Source organism: Oxyura jamaicensis, chromosome 6, assembly GCF_011077185.1.
Source record: "Oxyura jamaicensis isolate SHBP4307 breed ruddy duck chromosome 6, BPBGC_Ojam_1.0, whole genome shotgun sequence".
Lineage (NCBI taxonomy): Eukaryota > Metazoa > Chordata > Aves > Anseriformes > Anatidae > Oxyura > Oxyura jamaicensis.
In genome coordinates this window covers 15,615,914-15,637,786 of record NC_048898.1, presented here as the reverse complement: position 1 = coordinate 15,637,786, position 21,873 = coordinate 15,615,914, and the positions used below count along the sequence as shown (strand labels likewise).

Genomic DNA, 21,873 nt, shown 5'->3' with positions numbered 1-21,873 from the left:
GCTGTGCATGGCTGGTGGCTGCTGTTTCAATGCACTACAGAGAAAGCCAAGGTTTGAAGACCTGGCTTTGGCTGAAAAGATTTTGCTGTCTTCAGGACAGAAGGGAGTCCTCAGGACAGTACTAACAGATGGCCATGTTGCTGCCAACCACAATGCCGCAGCAGTTAAGAGGTGGTGACAGAGGTCAGACAAAAGAGGATCTCAACCTCCTCCTGACAGTGACATGGAGCATGCAGTGCGTACAGAGATCTGTCGCAATAAAAGCACTAGGGGACATTCATCGTAACCTTTGCTAAGCGTGTGTTTAGTCCTGCTGACAGCTTATGTCTTGTGAAAAACTAAGAAAGGTCATGGTTTCTCTGAGCTTGTGGGGAAAAGCCAAAACACAGCTCTGCAGGTAGGGCTTCTTCCTACAAATCAGGACTGATCCAAGGAAACTGCCAACATGCAAAGTGACAGACTTGCCAGGTTTAGTTTAGAACACATCTGAGATTCTCTGAAATATCCTCGGTGGTCATTTGGCAGCTTGCACAAAGGGCAGCCGTACAGATCTAAAACAGGGACCTTTCCAGCTCTCCTCTCTGGAGGAATGAGATGAAAGTTGCAATCTATTTCCAGATAAATTAGAAAGATAAACATTACCGGTTTTCTGAGGTCCCACAATGAGGAACTTGGGGAGTCGATCACATGTTTTCTCTTTGGACCAGATATCCTTGTGCCTCTTATCATCGCAGGGATTCTGCAGCATATGAGATGGGATTAAGCATTACCACAGGAGCAAATGGAAAGGGGAGGAAAAGCTGGAAGGTCAGTCCTCCAGGGAAGATGCTATTAGCATATGAAGAACACTTCACAGCCACGCTGCTGCTCTGCCAAGCATCAAGAAGAGTTAGATAAAACAGGAGGGAACATTTTCAAACTCCAAAGTGATACAGGAGCCAAAGTCCCCCTGAGAGTGTTAACCACAGGTCTCGCCCTATGCAGCCACACTGGGCGGGGCCCCCATGATAGCACAGCTCAGCATCTGTGGAATTCTGGCAGACAGACAACTCTATCACCCTCAGTTAATTTCATCTGCTCATTACCATGCAGAGAGCTGCTGTGCTGGGATAAAATGGAATAAACATGTTTTTATTTAATGAACATGAATTCTGCGGTGTGAAATTACTTTACGATTAATCACATTAACATGCCTGCAAGCTTTTCCAGCAACAAACAGGGCTCCTTCCTCATACACTTAACATTTCATAGCGCCTTGCTCTAATATAAGTCCTTTAATGATCCAAACTTCCACCACCCTCCTTCCAGTCACCTCCAACAGCCATCCTTGCCTCTAAGCTCACATTGTGACTGTGGCCTACCACCCCTGGTCCCCATCCCTTCCACTTTGCAATTTGCCCCCTGCAGCCTGAAGCCACAAAGGTTAAACCTAACGACTTCATGCATGACCACGCTGTGCTCTGGATCAGCAGTCTCTCTGCTTTAAGTGTGGGACACACCTCTTGGAAAACCACTAAGAGCGGTTAAAACTGCCTTCTCACCTGCCACAAGGGATTCTTCTCCTGGGGAAAGATTTCAAAGTACTTTTTTGCAAGTTGGACAGGGGGCAGTGTTTGCAGGCGAAGATTGGTCCAGCACTGCACAAACTTGACCAGGCTCTCAAAGGTGTACAGTCCCAGGCGGTCATTCCCGTAGTTAGACAGGTGGGTCATGAAGATGCTAATCTGAAAAGAAGAAGGACATGGGATGATGCTAAATCAGGTAATGGTGTTGCTTCCTCCTGGCTTGTTTGCACTGCCAGGAAGAGGCTGTTCATACCTCAGGCTGCCCTGCCTGTCTGGGTTGACAAACATGCATGTGCCAGTGTACAGCTCAGCAATGATGAAACATTAAATTTATTTAGTGTTTGCAAGGCAGCAGAAACTCAGGACAGAAGGAGGGACACGCATGGAAGAATGACTGTATGGGTGACTGAGCCCTCTGCACCCAGTGCCTGCTGGTGCAGGGAGGGGAAGGGACCTCAGTAATGGCAGGGGCCCCCACTGCTGAATCCTGGAGAGGCCAGGTGAGGCCAGCAGGCAACACGAAGCTTTGCTGGCAGGGGGGCAGAAATGGCCATCCCTCTCCCAGTAGGGAAGAGCAGAAGGAGGAAGGGGGAGACAGACAGATGGGCTTGGATGAAGACGTTTGCTGGCATTCAGGAGGTTTGAATTCAGTTTTCTGCCCAGTGTCACCACGGACCGTTATCAGTGCATCTCAGCTGGAGGTGCTGAGTGATAGTACCTCTGTGTGCCTGACCATCCCCAAGACACTGGAAATGAATTTAATCCTGTCCATGAAGTGACCACACATCAGGGTCTTTGCATATGCAACAGCAAATAGTGGTAGCACTCTGGGACACATTGAAACTGAACGGAGTTAAAGAGTTATCACATTTGTCTGCCTGAGAATTTTTCACTTCTGGTTTCCTACTGAGCTGACAGGGGCCCTGCCAGACAGGCTCTGGCACTCACACTTCAAAGAGCAGCGTGCACTTGGTGCTGTTGTGCAGAAAGGATGTGCTCAGTTTGACACAGCAAAGCACAGAAAGATCTGGGCCATAGCATGAAGCACACTGGAAGGCAAAAGGATGCACCTCATGTTGTCTTTTGCCCATTTTTGAGAGACACCAGGAGGGTGGTGTGATAGCAAAGGGTGGCTTATCCCTTTTACATACTGGTGGAACATTTAGAGGAAAGGTTTGCTGCACAAAGTGCCTGACCCACTGACACAATCCAAGCACTGCAGCAGGGAGGACACAGACCACCACCAGGAATACTTTCAATGTTTGCAGAATAAAAAGCTTGCATGGGACCAAAGTTAGCAACTATGTCTCAAGACTAATTGCATTCAGTAAAATCTTTATGCCAGCCATGGCTCACATAAGTAATGCTATCATCTGCAGACAGTCTCAAGCAACGTGACTCACAAGACAAGACCAACTGAAGAGACGTTCCCCTGAGCGTGCAGTCATGTCCTGTGACACCCGTGCACTGGTACCCAAGGCCAGGCAGCTTGCTGTGCCTCGCCACAGCTACGGCTACCACAACAGCTCTGTGCGTTACTTCTGGTACAACCTACATTCAAGTCCTGTCTCTTCCTTCCTCCCACCTGCAAGCAGGGACACACAGGACTGGTTTGGTGATCGAACATCTCTCCTCTCTCCCTCCCTTCTACTATCAGCAATGGCATGCTTTCCCTTCTTTCACGCTGAGAAAAATTCAGAGGACACGGTACAGAAAGCCTCAAATACAGAAAACAGGAGGGTAAGAGCATCCGTACAATACATAAAAGCAGCAGCTGTGGGCACAGCATTAACCTGCTGGGTGTGCAGTATGAGCAAAAGTGTTTGTGAGGATAATCAGAAAGATGTCCTTTGCTTCTGGGAAACAGAGACTGGGCACAAGGCAGCCCGTTCACTGAACAACGATTCTCTTTACTGACACCAGACCTTGTTCACTAGTCAGAAGATCAAACATCATCTGTTTGCACTGTGGAGTTAATCACATGCACACAGGCTTGGAGACTCCTACATGTGTATATCCACTCAAAGAGAGCTGGAAACACCAGAAAGGACTAAAAGAGACTGGTCCAAGTCTGCCATGGATCACTGCTGGGGCTGCGGGGCTAGCCAGCTTTCTATCAAGTCCGTGAGATGACTCTATCAGTGAGGGAAGGAATGCGAGGGCCTGAGTCACTGTGCAAACACAAGCAATGAAGAGGAGCTTGGAGCACGATCCTCTACTGCTGACAGAGAGAGAAATGCTCCACTGCCAAAAGGAAACAGAAATGTAAACATGGGAAACACAAGAAGGTGTCTGAAAGAGTTTTAAAAGTCACCCTGAAGAGCCAACAGTAATTCTGACAAATAAGCTAATCCTGCACCAAAGCACAATCTTCCCAAACTTTTACAATCACTGATCACTGCCAGCTGCCTCGATCATCATATGCTTATCAGCAAATTTTAACGGGTAGCTCCAGAAACTATGTTTCTACAAATTCCTTGGCACAACCTCCTAGACCAGCAATGATCTCTTCATTAGTCTGGTAACTGGTTTTCCAAGGGAGACCTAGGGCTCTTAAGTTTCACAGTGGTTATTTCTGCAGGCATTCTTTAAGATCTGACTATTATAAGGTGGGACAAGGTGGAATAAACCCTACATATGGAAACAGCAATCCAGAAAAACAGGGGTTACAGATCAGCTTCCTTCTATCTGACCAATGATGTCAAAGATCACTCAATATGTAAAGCCAAGATTAGGTTTCGCCTTACAATAGACTTTTATTAAGGAGGCTTTATTAAGGAGGTGGATTTGCTTGTTGTGTGCAAAGCTAGCAATTTTGTCTCTGGTGATGGGGACTGAAGGCTGGCTTCCAGAATGGGAAGTATAAAACCCCTACGGTTTTGTGGCTAGGCTGTTGTAGACTCATACTTCCACACATCATATACCAGGCCACAGCTGGCATCATTCAGAGAAACACAGAGCCTGCCTGTAAACTACAACCTGTGTGTGATGCACCCGTAATGCACTGCAAGGGCTTGTTCACTATCAGGGTTCTAGGATTAGAGAGGCACTAAGCTCTAGGGGGAAAAAAAAAAAAAAAAAAAAAAAAAGATAAAAATTAAGCTCATTAAGGGAAAAAGTTTGGTTTCTGATTCACTGAGCTTCTGCAGCCCCAACCAAAGGTGACTAAAAGCTATGCATTCAACTCTGCAGCCAGAGCCACTGATGTTACGTGACAAATCCCACAAAACAAGTACACATTGACTGTGACCGGGGTTCCCACCTAGTCAGAAACAACCTACTTCCTCTCAGATCTGCCTGCATGGTTTCTTACCCAAACTCAGTCAGCACTCATGGAAAAGATATATAAAGGAGAAGTAAGAAGGTAGAAATTTGGAAGTTCCAAGAAAAAACATCAGGAATGGCTACAGTGTTAGACATTTTAAAATCACAATCTGAATCTGTCAGGGCAATGCCCATTCAGAAGACAGGATGACAGTAGGTGACAAATCAGCTTTAATAAGAAACAAATTCAGGTGAAGAACTGAAAGTTACTGTACATATGATCAATCAAAAAGAGCAGCAAGTTTTCCTACTGCAGCCAGTAAGTGAGGGATTGCAATCTATGGTTGGAGAGGGCTACAAAGCTTCATCTCCTAATTCTATCCATTCAGCATTTCAAAAAAAAAATGACCTTTTTTTGTCTCTTGACACCTAGCACATGTTCCCAGCTTCAATGGGAAGTGAGAAATGCATGGCGTTAGCCATCTGTGGCTGAGAATTGGGAAGTGGCTGCAGTGTGTTGGGGTTACTACAGTAGTTTGGTGGTTTGATGGAACTGATTAGTATTAAAGGGGAAAGAGAAACAGCTGTGTCAGACCCAGATCTCCCAAAACTGCCTTAGGGTGACAGCCAAATCACAAAAAACAGCATCCAGAAATTGCTTCAAGTATATACATTTTGAAAGAAAGCGGAGAACATCCCATAACAAAAGCCCAGAGAAAGCACTTACTCTGAACAAAAGACACCAAGGCACATCTCACCTCTGATTCATGAAGATGCAGCAGCTGAGGTAACACCCACTCCACGTTGGGCCATGCTCAACACATCGCCCTGGCTAGCTTCTATCTGAGGAGTGTTGTGCTTATCAACACCCAAACTGATGCTTCCTTGGCAGTGTGCAAAACAAAGCAACCTGAGGTAGCAAGTACTTCCTTGGCCCCTCTCTTTCACATCTCTTTACAGAGACTGGGAATACCCGCAATGCAATAGGTTGAATGCAATAGGCTGAATCCCCCATAGGATTCAGTCATTTCCCACATCATGTGCATTAACTGAGACACCCACGTAGTGATTCCCCTTTCAGATGAGCTTACCGGGTTCAGGAGGACTGTCAGGAAGAGTTCACCACCACGAATGCTCTTGTCCAACTCCTTCGAGCCACCAGGATATTCATTATAGAAGATAGTGTGAGTAAAAAGACCACAGGTCTGTCGAGGCAAAACCTGACAGAAAAGCAAAATTAGATTAGATGCAGATGCAGCAGAAATCTACACATGAACATGTCAAAGCACCACTCTGTAGATCAATATAAAGAGTAAGGGATGTAAGTAGCACAGGAACAGAGGACTCTGATATTTCTCCCAGCCATTTACTCATCACAGTGCAAACGAGTCAGTGGAACCTCAATTTAGCCTAGTTGTGCTTCATTTTGCTCTCTGTTCAGTACTGACCTCTGAATTATACTGATAAACAAGAACTGGCTTTAGCCAACTTCCTTCGCTTCACTCCATGATTTTGGAAACATGGGTGACACTGAGATTAACGTGCCTGATGTAGGTTACCAGGAGAGTGTCCCTCGGGCAGGAATTCTGCCCTGCCCAGGAGCCCATGGGCTCCGCTCCCCCAGCTGTGCTCACCATGATTCCATTATGGATGAATCCACGCCGGTACCGGGCCGGTCGCAGGTGGGGGTATTCCTCTGTGCTCGTTACCTGGATGCTCCAAACAGATTTCCACGCCTCATAGAGTTGTGTGTGGACAGGATAAACCCCAGAATGATGTGGAGCTACAGCATAGCCCAAGTCTGTGGGAATCCCATGCTCCTGAAAGCAGAATATGCAACTTGATCATTCAATATTGAACTATTATCCTTACTAGGGATCATATTTAGCAACAGCCTTCAAGTTGGAGCAAGGGGACAGAGTAATAAGAAATCTCTCTGAATTGGGAAACATGAAATGCTTCTTGTACTTCTTGAATTATGCATCGCCAGAAATAGGAAGGGTCATTCTATATCAGCAAGGACATTCAGCACTTGGAACAGCTGCTGCAAGAACAGTCTTGTAGCTTGCAGGTGTGATAAGGCAGATTAATTCAAAGCCTCAGGTCAGGCTCCTTGGTTACTGAAGACAAGCTAATCAATGCTGTTAAGTGGCACATCTCACTCCCACAATGCCTAGATCTAAGTCACTAGAAGAGGAAAACAAAATTTCCTTAACTGTTACAGAAGGAAAGGAAGACAACAGCTGGGATCTGCCCTGAAGACAGCAATTTGAAGAAAAGCAGGCATGAAGTAAGAGGCTGTTCAGGCTGAAGATATTGGGCCTGAAGCTATACTAAAATTACAGGAAATATCTGAATTTCATGGTTTTTAATTCCACTATGTGGTTCTGGTAGCAATATGAATGATGACAGCTCTGCCCTCATGGTGCACAATAAAACCAGAGCCCCTAAATGAAGCAACAGCCTTCCCTTCCCACTCATAGCCTGTTTTATGTTAAATACGTATAATTGTGTTCTGCGCTTTGTCTCTCTTTGCAAGAAACTGCAATGTTACTTAAGCATGAATAGAAGGAGACGAAATTGTTTCTATAAAGCTGCAACTGTGCTTTGAATTCAGGATCATTCCAACTCTGCATGTGTCATGGGAACATGAGACAGCAGCCTGCTATTCCCAAGGGGATTACCGTCAACAGAACCAAACTAGGGGTGAAAAGGACGTATCTTTTCAGAGAAACATGTACACTATATTCCACTCCATGTTGTAAGCACAAAGCAGGCATTGTCTCAGCAATGCAGGATGTTCAAGGTTTCCCCCCTTCACTACCAAAACCCAGGGAATTTCCCCCGGACTTCCTAGATAAGTGACTCCCTCCAGCGCTGTCTGGGGAGGCCAGAGCCAGGCCTGGTAGCACACGGAGCATTTTATACTACCAAGTAGGGTGACTTCATACAAAACCACTGTGCACAAAGATGGAACAGGAAATGCTTTCTCACTGCCAGGGTTTATACATTAATTGGATTTGGATGGTAATGCTACAACAAGTTCACACCTCAGCAAACCAGAGCCTTGGGATTTGCACCCTGGAATGTGGCAGAGCTGCCTGGAGCCATGCAGGTGCCAGGAAACACTTCCCACTGCACAGGCAGGCATGCGAATTCTATTTCTTGCCTGAAGACAGCAGGAGGCATGCACCTATTTAAACTTTCAGGGCTGGCTTTTTTAAATGCAGCTGTGTTACTAGGCTAGTATTTGTGTTCAGCAGGGTCTGAGCAGCTATTCCGTGGGAAGAATACTTTAGGATTAGTACTATAAGGGAGATAAACTGTGATGCCCCTTACCACAGCAAACTGTTTGTTGAGCTTCATCTGCTCAGCCAGCACAGTGACGTTGTGGAAAAGATGAGGCTGCATGTGACTCCACATGTGAGGGAACCACCAGAACTCCTTCCTGTGCTTGAGCAGCATGTCATCCCCTTCATCTTCCTCATCTGTACCTACAGAGAGCAGAAAAGGAAGTGTAAAAACACAAAGCAGAAGAGGTGCTCAATGTTTCTAAGCAGTAGCTAATCCCCTGCAATGCTGCGTCGTTCAACAGAGAATCAAGATTTAATGTGTTATGCACACACACACACACACACACACACACACACACACACACACACACACGGAGCAAGGCAGGGAGCTGCCAAAGGCTGCAAGTGCTAGAAGAGATGCATCAAAGCTGTCAAGAGCCACTGGAGAGCCACATGGGAATGTGCCCCATACATTGCCATAGCACCATGCAGCAACTGCAAAGATGTGGGCTGTACAGAGGTGTGGGGACAAAGAGGTGCCAGGAGCTTGCTTACCTGTGTGGTAGAATTTCCCTGAGAAGCCCAGGTTGAAGGTGAAATTTGGGACTAAAGTTCTCAGCTTATTCTGGGTGCTCAGTAAAGCCTGTTTGAATTAAAGGAAAAAGAAATGTTCATACTCAGTTGTTCTGTAACATTCCTCTGAGCTCTGCTGGTGCCCAGTTCAGCCTGAAGTATCACAGGGGCTAGGGCTAAGGCACTGTTACCTGTGGGTTGGAGCAGGGTAACCAAGGGTTCCACATACACAGCCTCTACATGAGGTACCACCTTGCCTGACTGAACACTGCCACTTTAAAACTACCATCACATACATCCCCCACTCATGCTCTCCACCTCACTGTAAAGGACCCAGAGTGTCTGTGCTAAGGCAAAGGGATAAAAATCTCACCTCCATGGAACAGGCCTTAAATCCTCCCAGGCTCAACTTCAACGCTCCCTTCCTCTCCCTTGTGGGCTGGGACCTTGCTATTGAACCCATGACGGAGATGTATCCCTGGCTCTGTGTCCCCTGAAAGTGCCAAAATCCTTTTACAGCAGTAAAGTTTCCTGGATTCTGGACAGAAAGCCTGGGGGAGCTGACATCCACAGTCATGTCATCTCCTGCAGGTTCTCTCTTGCTCACTTGTGTCTGCTTTATACATCTGAGGTAATTGTTACAGCCAAAGGGAAGGAGCCTTGTGCCCCAGCCCCAAGGTCCAGCAGAGTAAGACAGCAGACACTTGACAGAAAAAAAGCAGCTCAGTGTGCAAGAAAGACACAAACTCATTCCAGCCAAATTTCTCCTGTTATAAAATAGTAAAAAGTGCAGCCCTGAAATGCATGCTCTGCTACTACCTGTGTGCTTTGGGGAAACTGTCACTGACGGAGCTCCCTGTGGGAGCAGTTCTTAATCAAACAGGGACCTGGCAGGAGAGCTGTTGGCAGGTGACGGGCGGTCCTGTCCCAGACAGTTACTTACATTTTAATAGCTTTTCTAGAAAAGCAGCGGCTGCACCAAGGTGATGACTACTCAACAGCAGACTTGGGCTAAATGCAAACACACAAGCAACTTGGCACACAGTACTGCAGAAAGCATACAGACTGCACAGAGATGGGCAGATCTTCCTTCAGCAGCTGCCGCTCCCCTGCCTTACGGGGCACAAAGGAGCACAGCAGTGCTGCCTTCACATGGCTCACGCTCTGTAGGTGTTGTTCAGACACACTGCTCACTAGGTACGGAGGCTTTGGGGACCAGCCTCGACCCCGACCTCTGAAGGGTATCCTGAACGAATCACTGCTGTCACTACTGTTTCAAAATAGTGTTCATCAAGCACTGACCATCACATTAAATTAAAAATGATGGCATCGTAATTTACTTCAACTGCCCATCTACTACATATGTGCATCTCAGAGAGAGGTGAGTGGTGAACTACGTGGAGTGCTTTTATCCCATGGCAGGCAGCCCGTGACCCAGCCCTCTCACACCTTGCCGGGTGGGAATACCAGACAGGTTATTTCTATGGTGCTGCAGACACTCTCAATGCTCTCTGAGGGCCTGAAGTAACCAAGCTTTCACACTTTTCCCTAGAATCACTTAATTGCTTGTTCCACCTCTCCACACAAACACATTGGCATCACCAAATGCGGCCTGGGACAAGCCTGTAACAAAGATCCCCGCTCCTAACATGAACACATGCGTACCGCATCCTTACCCCAGTTCCCACCCCAGAGCGATATTTTGAGGGACAGATGGTACATGGCATCTCCGGAACCCATCACACGTGCATGTAGGGCCTTAAAAGGTGGCACGCCAGCAGCACTGCTGGCTGAAGCTTTCCTTGCTGCACAAGATCCAGAACAGGCAATGGGAAGCCGAGTTCCCCTCCCGTAATGCATGGGGACTCATCCCAGATCAGGGAGCAGAGGCTAAGAGCTGTGCATCTCTCTACAGAGAAGTACCTGCCTGCCCAGCTGGGTGACGATACCACTCTCAGCATGGGACTAGCACTTTGAACACATCGCCCAGTACCTTAGGCAGGAAAGTGCCACTTTCTTGTATTGCCCCAGAGCTGTCCCAGGCCTTTCCCCTTCTCTCTGCTGCCCTGCAAGGCACATCCTGTTCCTCAAGCTCAGGCAGGAAGGTGGAGGGAGGAAAGACAGCAGCTAAGAGGCTTAGCATTCCCCTGCACGGAGGGAGACTTAAAGCCTGGCTGGGGTTACCATGACGACACATCTGAGGATAAATCCCAAAAAGCTGTGCTCTGGCAGGCAGCAATCCTTTGTGTCTGGGGAGGGACCCAGGGAGAGCCTGCAGAGCCCTGCAGAGTCCTGCCGTCCTGGCGGGTGTGCTGTTAGTGGTGTGCCATCCCTGCGTGGGTGCTGGGTCCTCCTCACAGCCACAGCCATAGGGTGGCACAGCTCAGGTCTGAATACATGTCTTTCCCCCGCACGGGATAAAAGAGACTAAGGTGCCAAGCAAAATATTTGGAAATTCCTTCAAAAAATGATACATTCACTGTTCCCTGGCATATGGGAACATATGTGTGTATTATGGTGAGACAATAGGCAGTTGTGGGAATGAGCTAGGAACATGGCACTTCTCTTTTCTGACACCTCTGCACTGTTTCTCTTCTATAAAGAAGGATGAATATGATCCTACTAATAATATCTTACAGGTGACTCAGGTGGCATTTCATTTGTATCCATAATGTGCCCTGGGATTCTTAAGTGAAAGGCAATCAAGGAATGTGGTGTATGCTATGCATTAAGATATAAAATAACTAGCCAGATGCAAACAGATCTTTAGGTCCATATTTAAGACATTTGGTACTGGACACAGAGCTAACATTTTAGTTGTCCCCCATCTCTAAAAAGGTAAGTTTCTTACCCTAGAAAATCACCCTCCCAACCCAAGTATTTCTATTTTCTAACTATCTTCCCTTCCAAAAATCCTTCTCCTTCCAAGAGGCATGCATGTCCCCCAGCGAGCCCTTCCTTATCGTGGCTCCCTGCTAGAAACGGAGGAAGGCTCACCCCAGGAGGAAAAGATGGGGTCTCCAGGAGATTCCCAGAGAAGTCCTGGCCAGCAGAGCTCATAAGCCACTGCTACCAACGCCAGACTGACTTCCCACTTGTCACCCCCTATCAGGGTCTATCAGCTGGCGTCAGTAATACAGGGCTCAGCTTTAAGCAACTCTGCTTTTTTAGCTATGAAATTTTTATCTTCCAAGAGTGTTTGCAGTGATTTTAGCTGCTTCATACCAACCCTGAATATTGCCTCCCCTATCTCAGATCTCTGTAGAAAGCAGCAAAAGAAAGGTGGGAAACAAGGATGAAAGGTAGATTCTGAGAAGAGAGGATACCGTGAGTTTAGGAAAACAGTATATGGACAAATGAAGAGGAACAGAATAAAAAATGGAAGAAAAAAAAAAAAAGCAAAGTGCTTTGACATCCCCTTCTCAACTGTTCATGCAAAGCATTCTAGGAACGTGTTGCAGACACACCTCTTCCATATGAACTGCCCCTATGGACAGCAGCACATTCTCAAAAGATTTCAAAAAAGATTCTCAGTTTTTCTGCACTTTTCTCACTGCCTGGCAGTAGCACTGGCATAGCTCAAAACAGTGCTGTCAAAGGTGAAAGCATTCATGGTGCTGGTGTTTCTACCTCCCCTACAATGCCAGAATAAAGCAGTTAGAAACTGCTGAGTAATTCCATTTCAGGTAACATCATTAGATGCACTTTAGAAAGGCAAGAGCTGGTTGACAGCCACCCCTTCTAGATTCTCTCTCTTCCATCCTCACCATTTTATAACCCGAAATGAATTGACTGTCCTCAACTTTCCCTGGACTTGCTCTCAGATTTGCTAGCAATGGTTGCTCACCATTTATCATAGAACCACAGAAGGGCTCGGGTTGGAAGGGACTTTAAAAATCATCTAGTTTCAACCCCCCTGCTGTGGGGGCTTTACACCATTATTGAGATTACCAGCAGAGAGGCAAAAAATCATCTACTTAATTTTCTTTCCTCAAACCTAAAGCAGACCAGGAATGATCATAAAAGCCAGAACCTTTTCCATTAGAAACGGCTAAGTCTTTGTTGGCCAGTTCCATGGAGGTTTGGTAAATTCCAAGGATTACGATTTTACAAGAGACTGAATGTGGAATAACTGATAAGAGAAGGTATTTTCCAGGATATATATATATATATTTGTTAATTACGTGCAGATCAATCCCTGGTAAACTTTACAAGGAAAAAATATTTTCCTTGTGCAACTGCCAGCTGTTTCACTTCAACTGAGGAGTGCAAGTTCTTGCTCCAGCCGTTCAGCAGGAACAGAATCTCAAGGGGTTATCATCTTTAAAGTAAAAGCAAACATGATTCCTTTTCTTCTCTTGAAAGATAAAAAAGCTAACCAGCCCTCCTTTAAGCATCACACATGAGAACATTTCTCCTCTCATTGAGGACATCTACCACAGGCATGCATCTGATCAAATTATATGTAGCATTTTCCTTTAATAGTCATTTTGTCTGGGAAGCTCTTTGAATGTGGACCTGCATATGGCAAACAGGCTCATTGGGACAGCAGAGTCAATTTTATACCTTCACACAACCTCCAATCTTCTAACCGCTGCTACCCTGACCACTGTAATCTAAGCTTTCAGATAAGGAGCTGTGTGTTGAGATAGCAGCCCTGAAACACAGCTTTCATATAAAAAGCCAAAGAAAATGCCAGCTGTTTTGTCACTATTATATTCCCTTCTCTCCCCACAGCGAGAGACTATCAACAAATCCATGTAGTTATTTCTCGCTTTTAAAAACTAAAAATTCATTAACCTCTCGTGGCTCTGCAATCAGAGAGCTTCTTTTAAATGGATAAATCTGGGCTTTATCTGCTTTGCCCGAGATTCTCTGCTTACTGATCACAGATTATTCCTCCATTTTACCCTGTTAAAACCCAAACAAAGCATCTTTTGGAATTATCTTGTCTGGGTTTGTTTTTAAAATCACTAGAATAGCCTTTGTCCCAAAGAGCCGTGGCCAGCTATCTCCTGTTTTCTCACACTGCTCTGTAACCCACACAAACACCACAGAGGTGGGAATCTCAGCAAGTCTGGGCTAGAGGGTGCAAGATAAGACTGTGATCCTTCAAAAAAATGTGCTTTCAGAGCATTGTAACATCTCAAAACACAGGGGCACTGTAGTGAAATTAAGAAAATGTTAGCATTTTCTTTAAAGGAGTATTACATCCAACTGTTCCATTTTTCTATACCTGCCTGTTTGGGAACACAGAGTTATGGCCAAAGGTGGTTGTAAAGGATTGTTAAAGAATGGAGTAAGTAAAATAATCAATGGTATGCAATTAGAGATGCTTCAGGTATGCAGCTTCAAATGAATTGAAAAAATAGTGCTAGCTCTAAACACAATACAAGGGCTTCCTTTTCCCTAAGCTAAACTTGGGATCAGAGCCAGAACTTAGTATCTCATACCTGAAAAAATTAAGATGAGCTGAGAGATACATCTTGCATGGATGTCTAAAAAATGTAGAAAAACGTAAAAAACAAAACATAACAACCAAAGTACAAAAGACTCTCAGTGAGGTGTGAGTGCTCTTGGGAACGTGTTGTGGATGAGGTTCAGTTCAAGTAAGGGGATACACATGCAAAACCTTATTTTGTTTATACCTTTGCCCCAAATGTTCTGTGTCCTTGGTTGAAAGAATACAGCGTGCTTCATTTCAAAGTTGTTCTGGAAACCCGCTAAGGCAGCTGCTATCACAGCCTTGTTTGCCATCATGGCTGGTGCCAGCCATTTCCTTATGGGCTTATTTACAGGCTTCAAGCTAAGTGTATTCCGTATGTTAAAGAGGATACACGACAGACCATGACAGGCATCCTCTTCCTAAATTGAGAGATGCCGGCTACAGGTCCTACAAAGCAAAATGCTCTATTTAAACCTGGAAAAAAATTGTTAAGAGCATCACATACTGTGTCTCAGCATCTTTGCAGGTTACTTCTCTGTGTCTAAGATGAGAAAAATTGTAGCAATCAACTTTCACTCAAATTAAATGCAACCTTGATATTCCTGGCATACCACACAGATTGGAATTTTATCTGGGGCCCGTGATTTTCTGGGGATTTTACCTCTACATCAGACACTTTCATGCGAGTGCCCTCTTTTCCCACAAATATATCATCAATGTCGACGAGGAGATAGCGATCAAGCGTGAGACACAGGCGCTTGCCAGTCAAGTAGGCAATGGCATCCACGAAGATCAGTTTGTGCAGCCAGAAATTGAGGTTATTTCCAAAGAGAACCCGCTGGATCCCATCGTGCAGACCCAGGTCCTGCACCACTGTGGCATGCAACGCTTTGTGGGTGGCCAGGTGAGCAATGGACTCTGAAGACTTGGTGCTGGCTAACAGCACTGGTTCGTAGGTGCTGTGGTTTGACTGGAACACGGTCCAGTCATCGCCGGGCAGGGGACCCTGCTCCACCTCATTAGCCCGGGTGACGTAGAGCAGGGGAGCACTGGGGTTGATGTGGTAGTCCCGCAGCCCCAGGTTGGAATGTAGGAAAAGGGGGAAACCCTTGAGCTGTGCACTGAGTAGACTGTTCTCATTGGCTTTGAAAAAGCCTATAATCCCCACTCCATACTCTACACAGTATTTGTCCAGCAGCTCTCGGTTCCAAGCGTCTAAATTCACATACTTGAGGATATTCTCATAGATAATAAGAGCATAGCGTCCCCTATCTTTGTCTGTCAGGGTGGGCATATCCCCTTTGCCAGGGGCAATCTCTGTCCTGTATTTAAACCGGCTAGATTCCAGGATGGCCACTATTTCCTGCCCCAGCTGGGAGTAAATGCTTTCCACGAAGACGAGCACCACAGGATCTGTGCGGGAGGTGTCCACAGATTTTGTAAGCCTCCAGCTGGCCTGCGGTGGGATCAGGATGCGGTGCTGGTTGCTGCAGTCACTGAAGGGCAGGGGTGGCGGCTCCTTGATTTTAGGACTGTTGGTGACGTAGTAAGCCAGGATGCACATGGAGATCAGGCTGAAGGCAATGAGCAGCAGGATCAATCTGTGGAGCTCCAGCTGTCGCACGTGCCGCACTACTTTCCACAACTGAATCATGGTGAGGCGGGCTGCCCACCCCCTCCTCACACCCTGCACCCACGTCGCTCTTGAAATCTACAGTGCCGCCGTGGCAGTACCCAGCAGCAGCTTGCAAAAAAGAAAGAGCAGCTGCGGAGAGAGACAAAGCTAAAGCAAACAGCTACCAGGCTAGACTCCCAGGGATCTGCCATTTATCTCAAGTAACCATGGCCCTCAATTCCCATCGCTCTTTTGTGTGCTTCCTCCTGTTCTTCTCCTCTCACTCACGAAAGTCTTTTGGAGGAGGGAGGTTTCCTGACTCTTGTCTCCAACAGCAGATCAGTCTGTCATTCTGTGCACAAGCACTTTCAGCTCAGCCTTCCCAGGTGTCCCGTTTCTCATTTAGCGGTTCTGCATTCACATGATGGCACCTTCCCTTTGCATCCTGTAATTTAAAAAGAAAAAGTCAATTCTCAGTATGGATTCATGGTATTCAATGTGCTTGAAATGAAACGGCAAGATCAGTAGGTGCAGACCTGTTCCCTGGGAAGCAACGCACACCTTTTGTACAGGAGCTTGGCAGAGCTGCAGAACATCAGAGCCTTTGCAAGAGGCACAGGGACTCAGCACTCTCCTTGGGTGAGGTTCTCACACACCCCAGCAAACAGAGCTGGAGTATCTAGCCTTCCCCAACTCCTCTTTATGCCACTGAGCACACGATATGAACCCCTTTTATTCTAGCCTAGATTTCAGAATTAACAGATGGGGAGAGCCTCACAGTCTCTTTCTTGTCCTGTTCTAGTGATGATGTGTGGTTCCCTAGGCCCCCAGGACATGGATGTCATGAACCCAGCAGGATGCTTCAAATTCCTACCAGCGTTCTGTTCTTGCCCTACAGCTCCTGATTTCCGTGGTTCCCACGTGCTCTATGAGGCTGCCTCACTTCTCCCAGGAGCTCATGTTGTACCAGGGCTCTTGAAACACTGCTCTGGGGATGCATCGTCCCTCGGGCACCACTGGAGCCAGGGGGCACAGGCTGCCCGTACACTGCATGGCTCACCACTGCCAGCTGACCCAGGGGCAGCCGGAGAAGAAACACCTCCTGAAACCTTCCTCGCCTTCTCACCCACCACTCACGTGAAAGCTTCGCATTACAAAGCTATCTCACCTCCTGCCTTGTGTTTATGACAGCAGACTATTTCACCATATGTTTTTATGTTTCCAGAATAAAATGTTCAACAAAGCCAACAAACACCAACCCATCTAAAACATAAACACTACGGAAAGCGACTAGATTGCCCCTTGGCTTGAAAATAAATTAAAATCACTGTGTAAGTTTCTCTCCCTTACCAAAAATATGACTACCTACAGCAATAACACATAGGTGTGTATTACTCGGGACACAGGCATATTTTTTGTGAGCACCTGCTGCCCCTTCCAGCACAGGGGGGTCTGAGGCCAGCGCAAGAACACCCTGTACAGCAGGCGCTGCTCACCAACTCAGCTGTGCCCGCAGTGAGCCCTCCGCAGCACTTGAAAACTTCTCTCAGATCTCTCTTACTCGCACACCCACACTCCTGCAGACATGCTCCACCTCAGCTGGCATAGCTTACAGCACCAGGAGGCACAAGGGCAACAACAAGTACTACCAAAACAGTTCATCACCTCTTCTCCATTCCTCCCTTTTTGAGCCTTTTTATTACTATTATTCTGACGAACAAATAATATTAAAAGACCAGCTCTTCCACGAGCTTCAGACAGACAAGTTTTTTATGTCACGAGGGTTTTAACAACTAGCATCAACAGAAAAGAAACCACTTGTGAGACAGATGCTTATTTTGTAATGTGGATCACTAAACAGAAAAAAAAATCCTTCTAACTCAGGGAAAAGATCAGTTCACAGATGAGGCCAGAAGCCCCACTCTAAAGATTCCCAACTGACTCTTTTCCAAACCTTTGGTACAGCTTGAAGCAGAGAAAAAGAAACAAGCAGATTTTATATGAAATGATATAATATTGCTAACTTTGTGACGGGTGGCAAGTAGTCAGAGTACTCTTTATACAAGCCTTATAGTGATCATCAAGTGTTATCTACAACAACTTCTATGCTACAAGCTCAGAAGAGCAGGTACTGGCTTGTTTAGCACTTAACAAAACCTTAGCCCTGATGAGGGCTTCAGAAAAGTCACAGTCTGTAAATATAAAATATATTACATGCTATGTGCCACTGGAGAACTTGAGACACAGCCAATCTTATTGAAGGTCACACTGAAAGGCAGCAAATGAATAAAGGTTAAAAAAAATCTGTTTCCCAGACTCCAAATGGATCGAGTCTGCATCCCCAAACGGCCATCTCCATTGACAGAGCTGGCTTTGGAAGTCCAGCTCGGCCAGCAACAATAAGCTGTGATTTCTTCAACCCAGCCAAGTGATCATCTTTCAGTTATTTCTCTACATACTGTTAACCTTTTACTTGAAAAAGGAAAGAGAGAGAGGAAGTAATTACTAAGGGGGAAAGTAAAACAACAGAATTCAAATGGATTTTTCCCTTTTTTTTTTTTTTGTTACTGAATTGATTTTGAACACATAATGCTCTGCACTGAGTGCAGGATATGGCTCATAATTCCACTTCAAGTCAATGCGGACTGACAGTGTGCCAGCCTGGTATCCAAGAACAAGTGCCACCTTTCAAAAGCAGGCAGGGGAATAACCTTTGAACCTCCACTGTGAGCTTTTCCTGCCCCACTGACCGCACAGAAGGCATCGATGTTACCACCAGAGCTCCAAAGTCACGTTCTCACTGCACAGGCAGCAGCGAGTAGAGGCAGAATTTGGCAGGGCAGATGCAGGTTAGATAGAAACACATAATAAATGCTCTATCTTTTTATGAGGTGAGTTCTGTACAAGACACCCCATACACACAGCTCCAGGCACATCGGTTACTATAAGAAGCAGTCTTCATTCTACTCCTGTGCAATAAATTCTTAGAAAACACTCCACTCAGATTCCTACGTACTCAGTTTTGACTGAGAACACAGAGCTGTAAGTCAATGTCTTCCCAAATAGCTCACAGCTTTTTGATCCCATTTTTGATTCCATTTTTAATCCCATTATATGAATATAGAATAATTAGACTATTTTGGATTCCCAGATAGATTCACGATCTTCACTTGTTTTTACAGGAGAAAATAATGTAAAGAGGGACTTAAAAGCTCAGGAGCCCATGTGTTGCCTGCAATTTCCAAGCAAGTGCTTCCTGGGTGGAATTTCTAATCTAAACACCCCTGTAACAGTAAGAAAACAGAGCGTACCGATCTGCGTGAAAGCCTGGCAAAGTCCTATAATACTTCTATGATGCTGCCCTCACAGTCTCAATCTGGAAATCACTTCTCTTCTCTGGTTACACTCACTCACCTCTCCAACTTCATTTTTTAGCATTGAACTGAGTCTCTGTTTTACAAAGAGCTGAAGCTTCAGATTCCTGGTTATCAATTCAAAGATGAAAAAGACAAGACAACCGGATTATTCTGTAGAATAAGGATGAAACTAGAGTTTAAGCTAGGCTGCCACACCTGCAGTGCCCAGCTGAGGGGCAAGAGGGAGAGGAAGCCCCTTTGCTGGGCACTTCTGAATCACGGCAGTGTTTTGATAACAATGACTCCATTTAAGCCTCTAGCGAAGCTCCCAAACAAGCCCCCATTTGTTACACGGGTAAGCTCAAAAAACAAATAAAAAAAAAAGGCCTGTATCAGATTGCTGCTCAAGAATCTGTCAGCTCTGATCTCTTTAACAAGGCTTCACAGCCAGAGGGCATGCCAGCTGGCACAGTATGCATTAAGCTCTTTGGGGACCACATCAGCTGGTTTAGGTTCAAAGAAAAAAAAGTAACAAAACAAAAACACCAACCAAAAATTATATTAAAAGTTAAGAGATGTCAGAAACCACCCATAAACAAAACACAAAGCCCTGAAAAAATCTATACTGCTAACAACACAAAACAAACAAACAAACAATCACACTGAAAAATAATCCCTCTTAAAGGAAACAAAAATACCTGGCTCCTCTTTTGAGATCACACTCCTTGGAATCCAACACCACAAAACTTTCAAATTTACAGATAAATTAAGGTCCTCTCCAAATGCCTTTACTGCAAGCTCGCCAGGACTGCCCAAGTGCAAACGGCAGGAGGAGGCACTCAGAACGAACGCACAGCGAGGAGGAAGTATTTCGTTGGTGTAAGGATGCAGGCTCAACGAGCTCCCGTCCTACCAGGAAAGCAGCACTAGATCTGAGAGCATCAATTCCTTTGTCAGCTATCTCACAAACCACCAGTATTCATACGCTTTATAAAACTTAGATGCTCTGTTTCCTAGTGATATACAATGTTAATGTGAAACACTAACCGTTTTGTGAATTATCAGCTGCTAAACCACTTGGCAACTGATGTGATATGAAGGTAAGATAATAATCAGAATTGTGTGGTTTCAGCGTCTCATCACCAGATATTTCCAATGCCTTGAAATTATTGTGGGGATAGTACAAATGCTCAAGCCCAGTCAGTACTCATCCAGAACCAATGAGCAGAATATATTCAGGGCTGCTGGTATGCTCGTGACAAGGCACATTGGAGATAGTGAATGTCATATGACACATTTATTAAGACACATAGCCTTCATACAAGTTCCCTCCTAGCTGAGCTCCAGAATGTCTTACCACCCTAAGACCCAGCATCATGAGGACATTTCCCCAGCTCTTTTATTACCTAGAATATAACCCAACTTTTCTGGAATGCACAGTGGCAGGACCTTGTTCTTGTCTACAACAGCTCTAATTCAGAGGTCTTTCTTCTGTGCTTCCTGTGAGACAGTTGTTGCTTTGGACCCCAGAGGGACGGCAGTAATTGAGTTACACAGTAATCAGAGGAGGAATCTGATTGATTTTCCATCCCATTCCATTTTAATGGTGCAATCATGACACAAAGTTCCTCACTTGCCTGCTTCCCTGTGAGACACCGCAACCTCCCCCGCATCTGCAGCGACAGCCATATGCCAGGCCTGCAGGTACAGCCCCACTCTCCTGTGAATGCGAAGTATCTGGTGACTTCAGCAGAGCACTGTGAGCCATGCTGCAAGCCCTCCGATGGAAGAATGATGGTTGTATTCCATATACTGGATTAAAAAATATACTGTGGAAGTTATAGCCACGTTGTAATGCAATTGCCAGCCAAGCTCATATCTGGGCTCTGGGCGTGTGCTTCAGCTGGCATTCACTGCCAGTGAAACCCTGTGGTGAGAGACTGCCCAAAGAGTACCAAACTCAGATCAAAGACATGAGAAACGCTAATGGTGCCTACACTGCTCCGACAGATCCACTCGGAGCCTTGAGGCAACGCTCTGCTCTGCTTAGGCAAGTCCCCATGCAGGGACAGGCCTCTCCTGGTACAGACCTGTGGTAAGCAGGAAAGCTGCCAGCTGGCCAGCTGGTTTGATACCCATCAGCCTGATATGAGGAAAAGACCTGTGCAATGATGTGGTAATTACTTTTTTTTTTTTTTTTTTTTAATTATCTCCAGACAGGTGTGCAACTTCACACCTTCTACAAGAGCAACAAACAGCAGACCTGAATAAATTTAAACAAACCAACCAACCCCAAACCCACAAAAAAACCTGAGCCTTCAACAGTTGCTGATACTACCTACTTAACACAAATAACATGCAGCTATGCAAGTGTTCTGGTAGTGGAAGAGCCCACAGCAGGCTGAGCTTTCCACGAGCTGAGGGGATCTAACTGGTCTGTTTCTGTAACACACCTGCTCCTATGAGACAGAGGAGGCACTCCTCAGAGATGCCCAAAGGGGCATCCCCAGTTCTTCCTTTCATGTGCTACTGAAGCTGTAATACCCAGCTATCAACCCGCCACAAACACTTCACAGTTTTGATCTGGACTTACCTTTCCTTCTGTTTCGTGCCTCTTCTGACACCTGCATCTACACACACTCCAACCCTAGAGCTTTTCCCAAAGCAGGTAATGACACGAGATGCCTGCTATGGGATGAAGAACTAGAGCGAGCGCAGGTTCAGTGCCTGTGCCATAAGGGGCACTCTAGTCCCACCCAGG

The 21,873-nt window shown here is 45.9% G+C and overlaps 1 protein-coding gene across 4 annotated transcripts in view; it reads right to left on the bottom strand.

Moving 5' to 3' along the window:
• The window catches only part of NDST2 (N-deacetylase and N-sulfotransferase 2), a 49,498-nt gene that overhangs the window by 7,328 nt on the left and 20,297 nt on the right, over positions 1-21,873 (bottom strand). For all 4 annotated transcript variants that reach the window (XM_035329739.1, XM_035329738.1, XM_035329740.1 and 1 more), the window contains 7 exons: positions 14,803-16,201; positions 8,678-8,765; positions 8,169-8,323; positions 6,464-6,649; positions 5,921-6,049; positions 1,542-1,724; positions 643-739 (listed from right to left, as the gene is read on the bottom strand). In XM_035329739.1, the coding sequence (XP_035185630.1) occupies positions 643-739; positions 1,542-1,724; positions 5,921-6,049; positions 6,464-6,649; positions 8,169-8,323; positions 8,678-8,765; positions 14,803-15,795 (1,831 nt within the window). In that variant the 5' untranslated portion in view covers positions 15,796-16,201. The remainder of the gene's footprint in view (positions 1-642; positions 740-1,541; positions 1,725-5,920; positions 6,050-6,463; positions 6,650-8,168; positions 8,324-8,677; positions 8,766-14,802; positions 16,202-21,873) is intronic.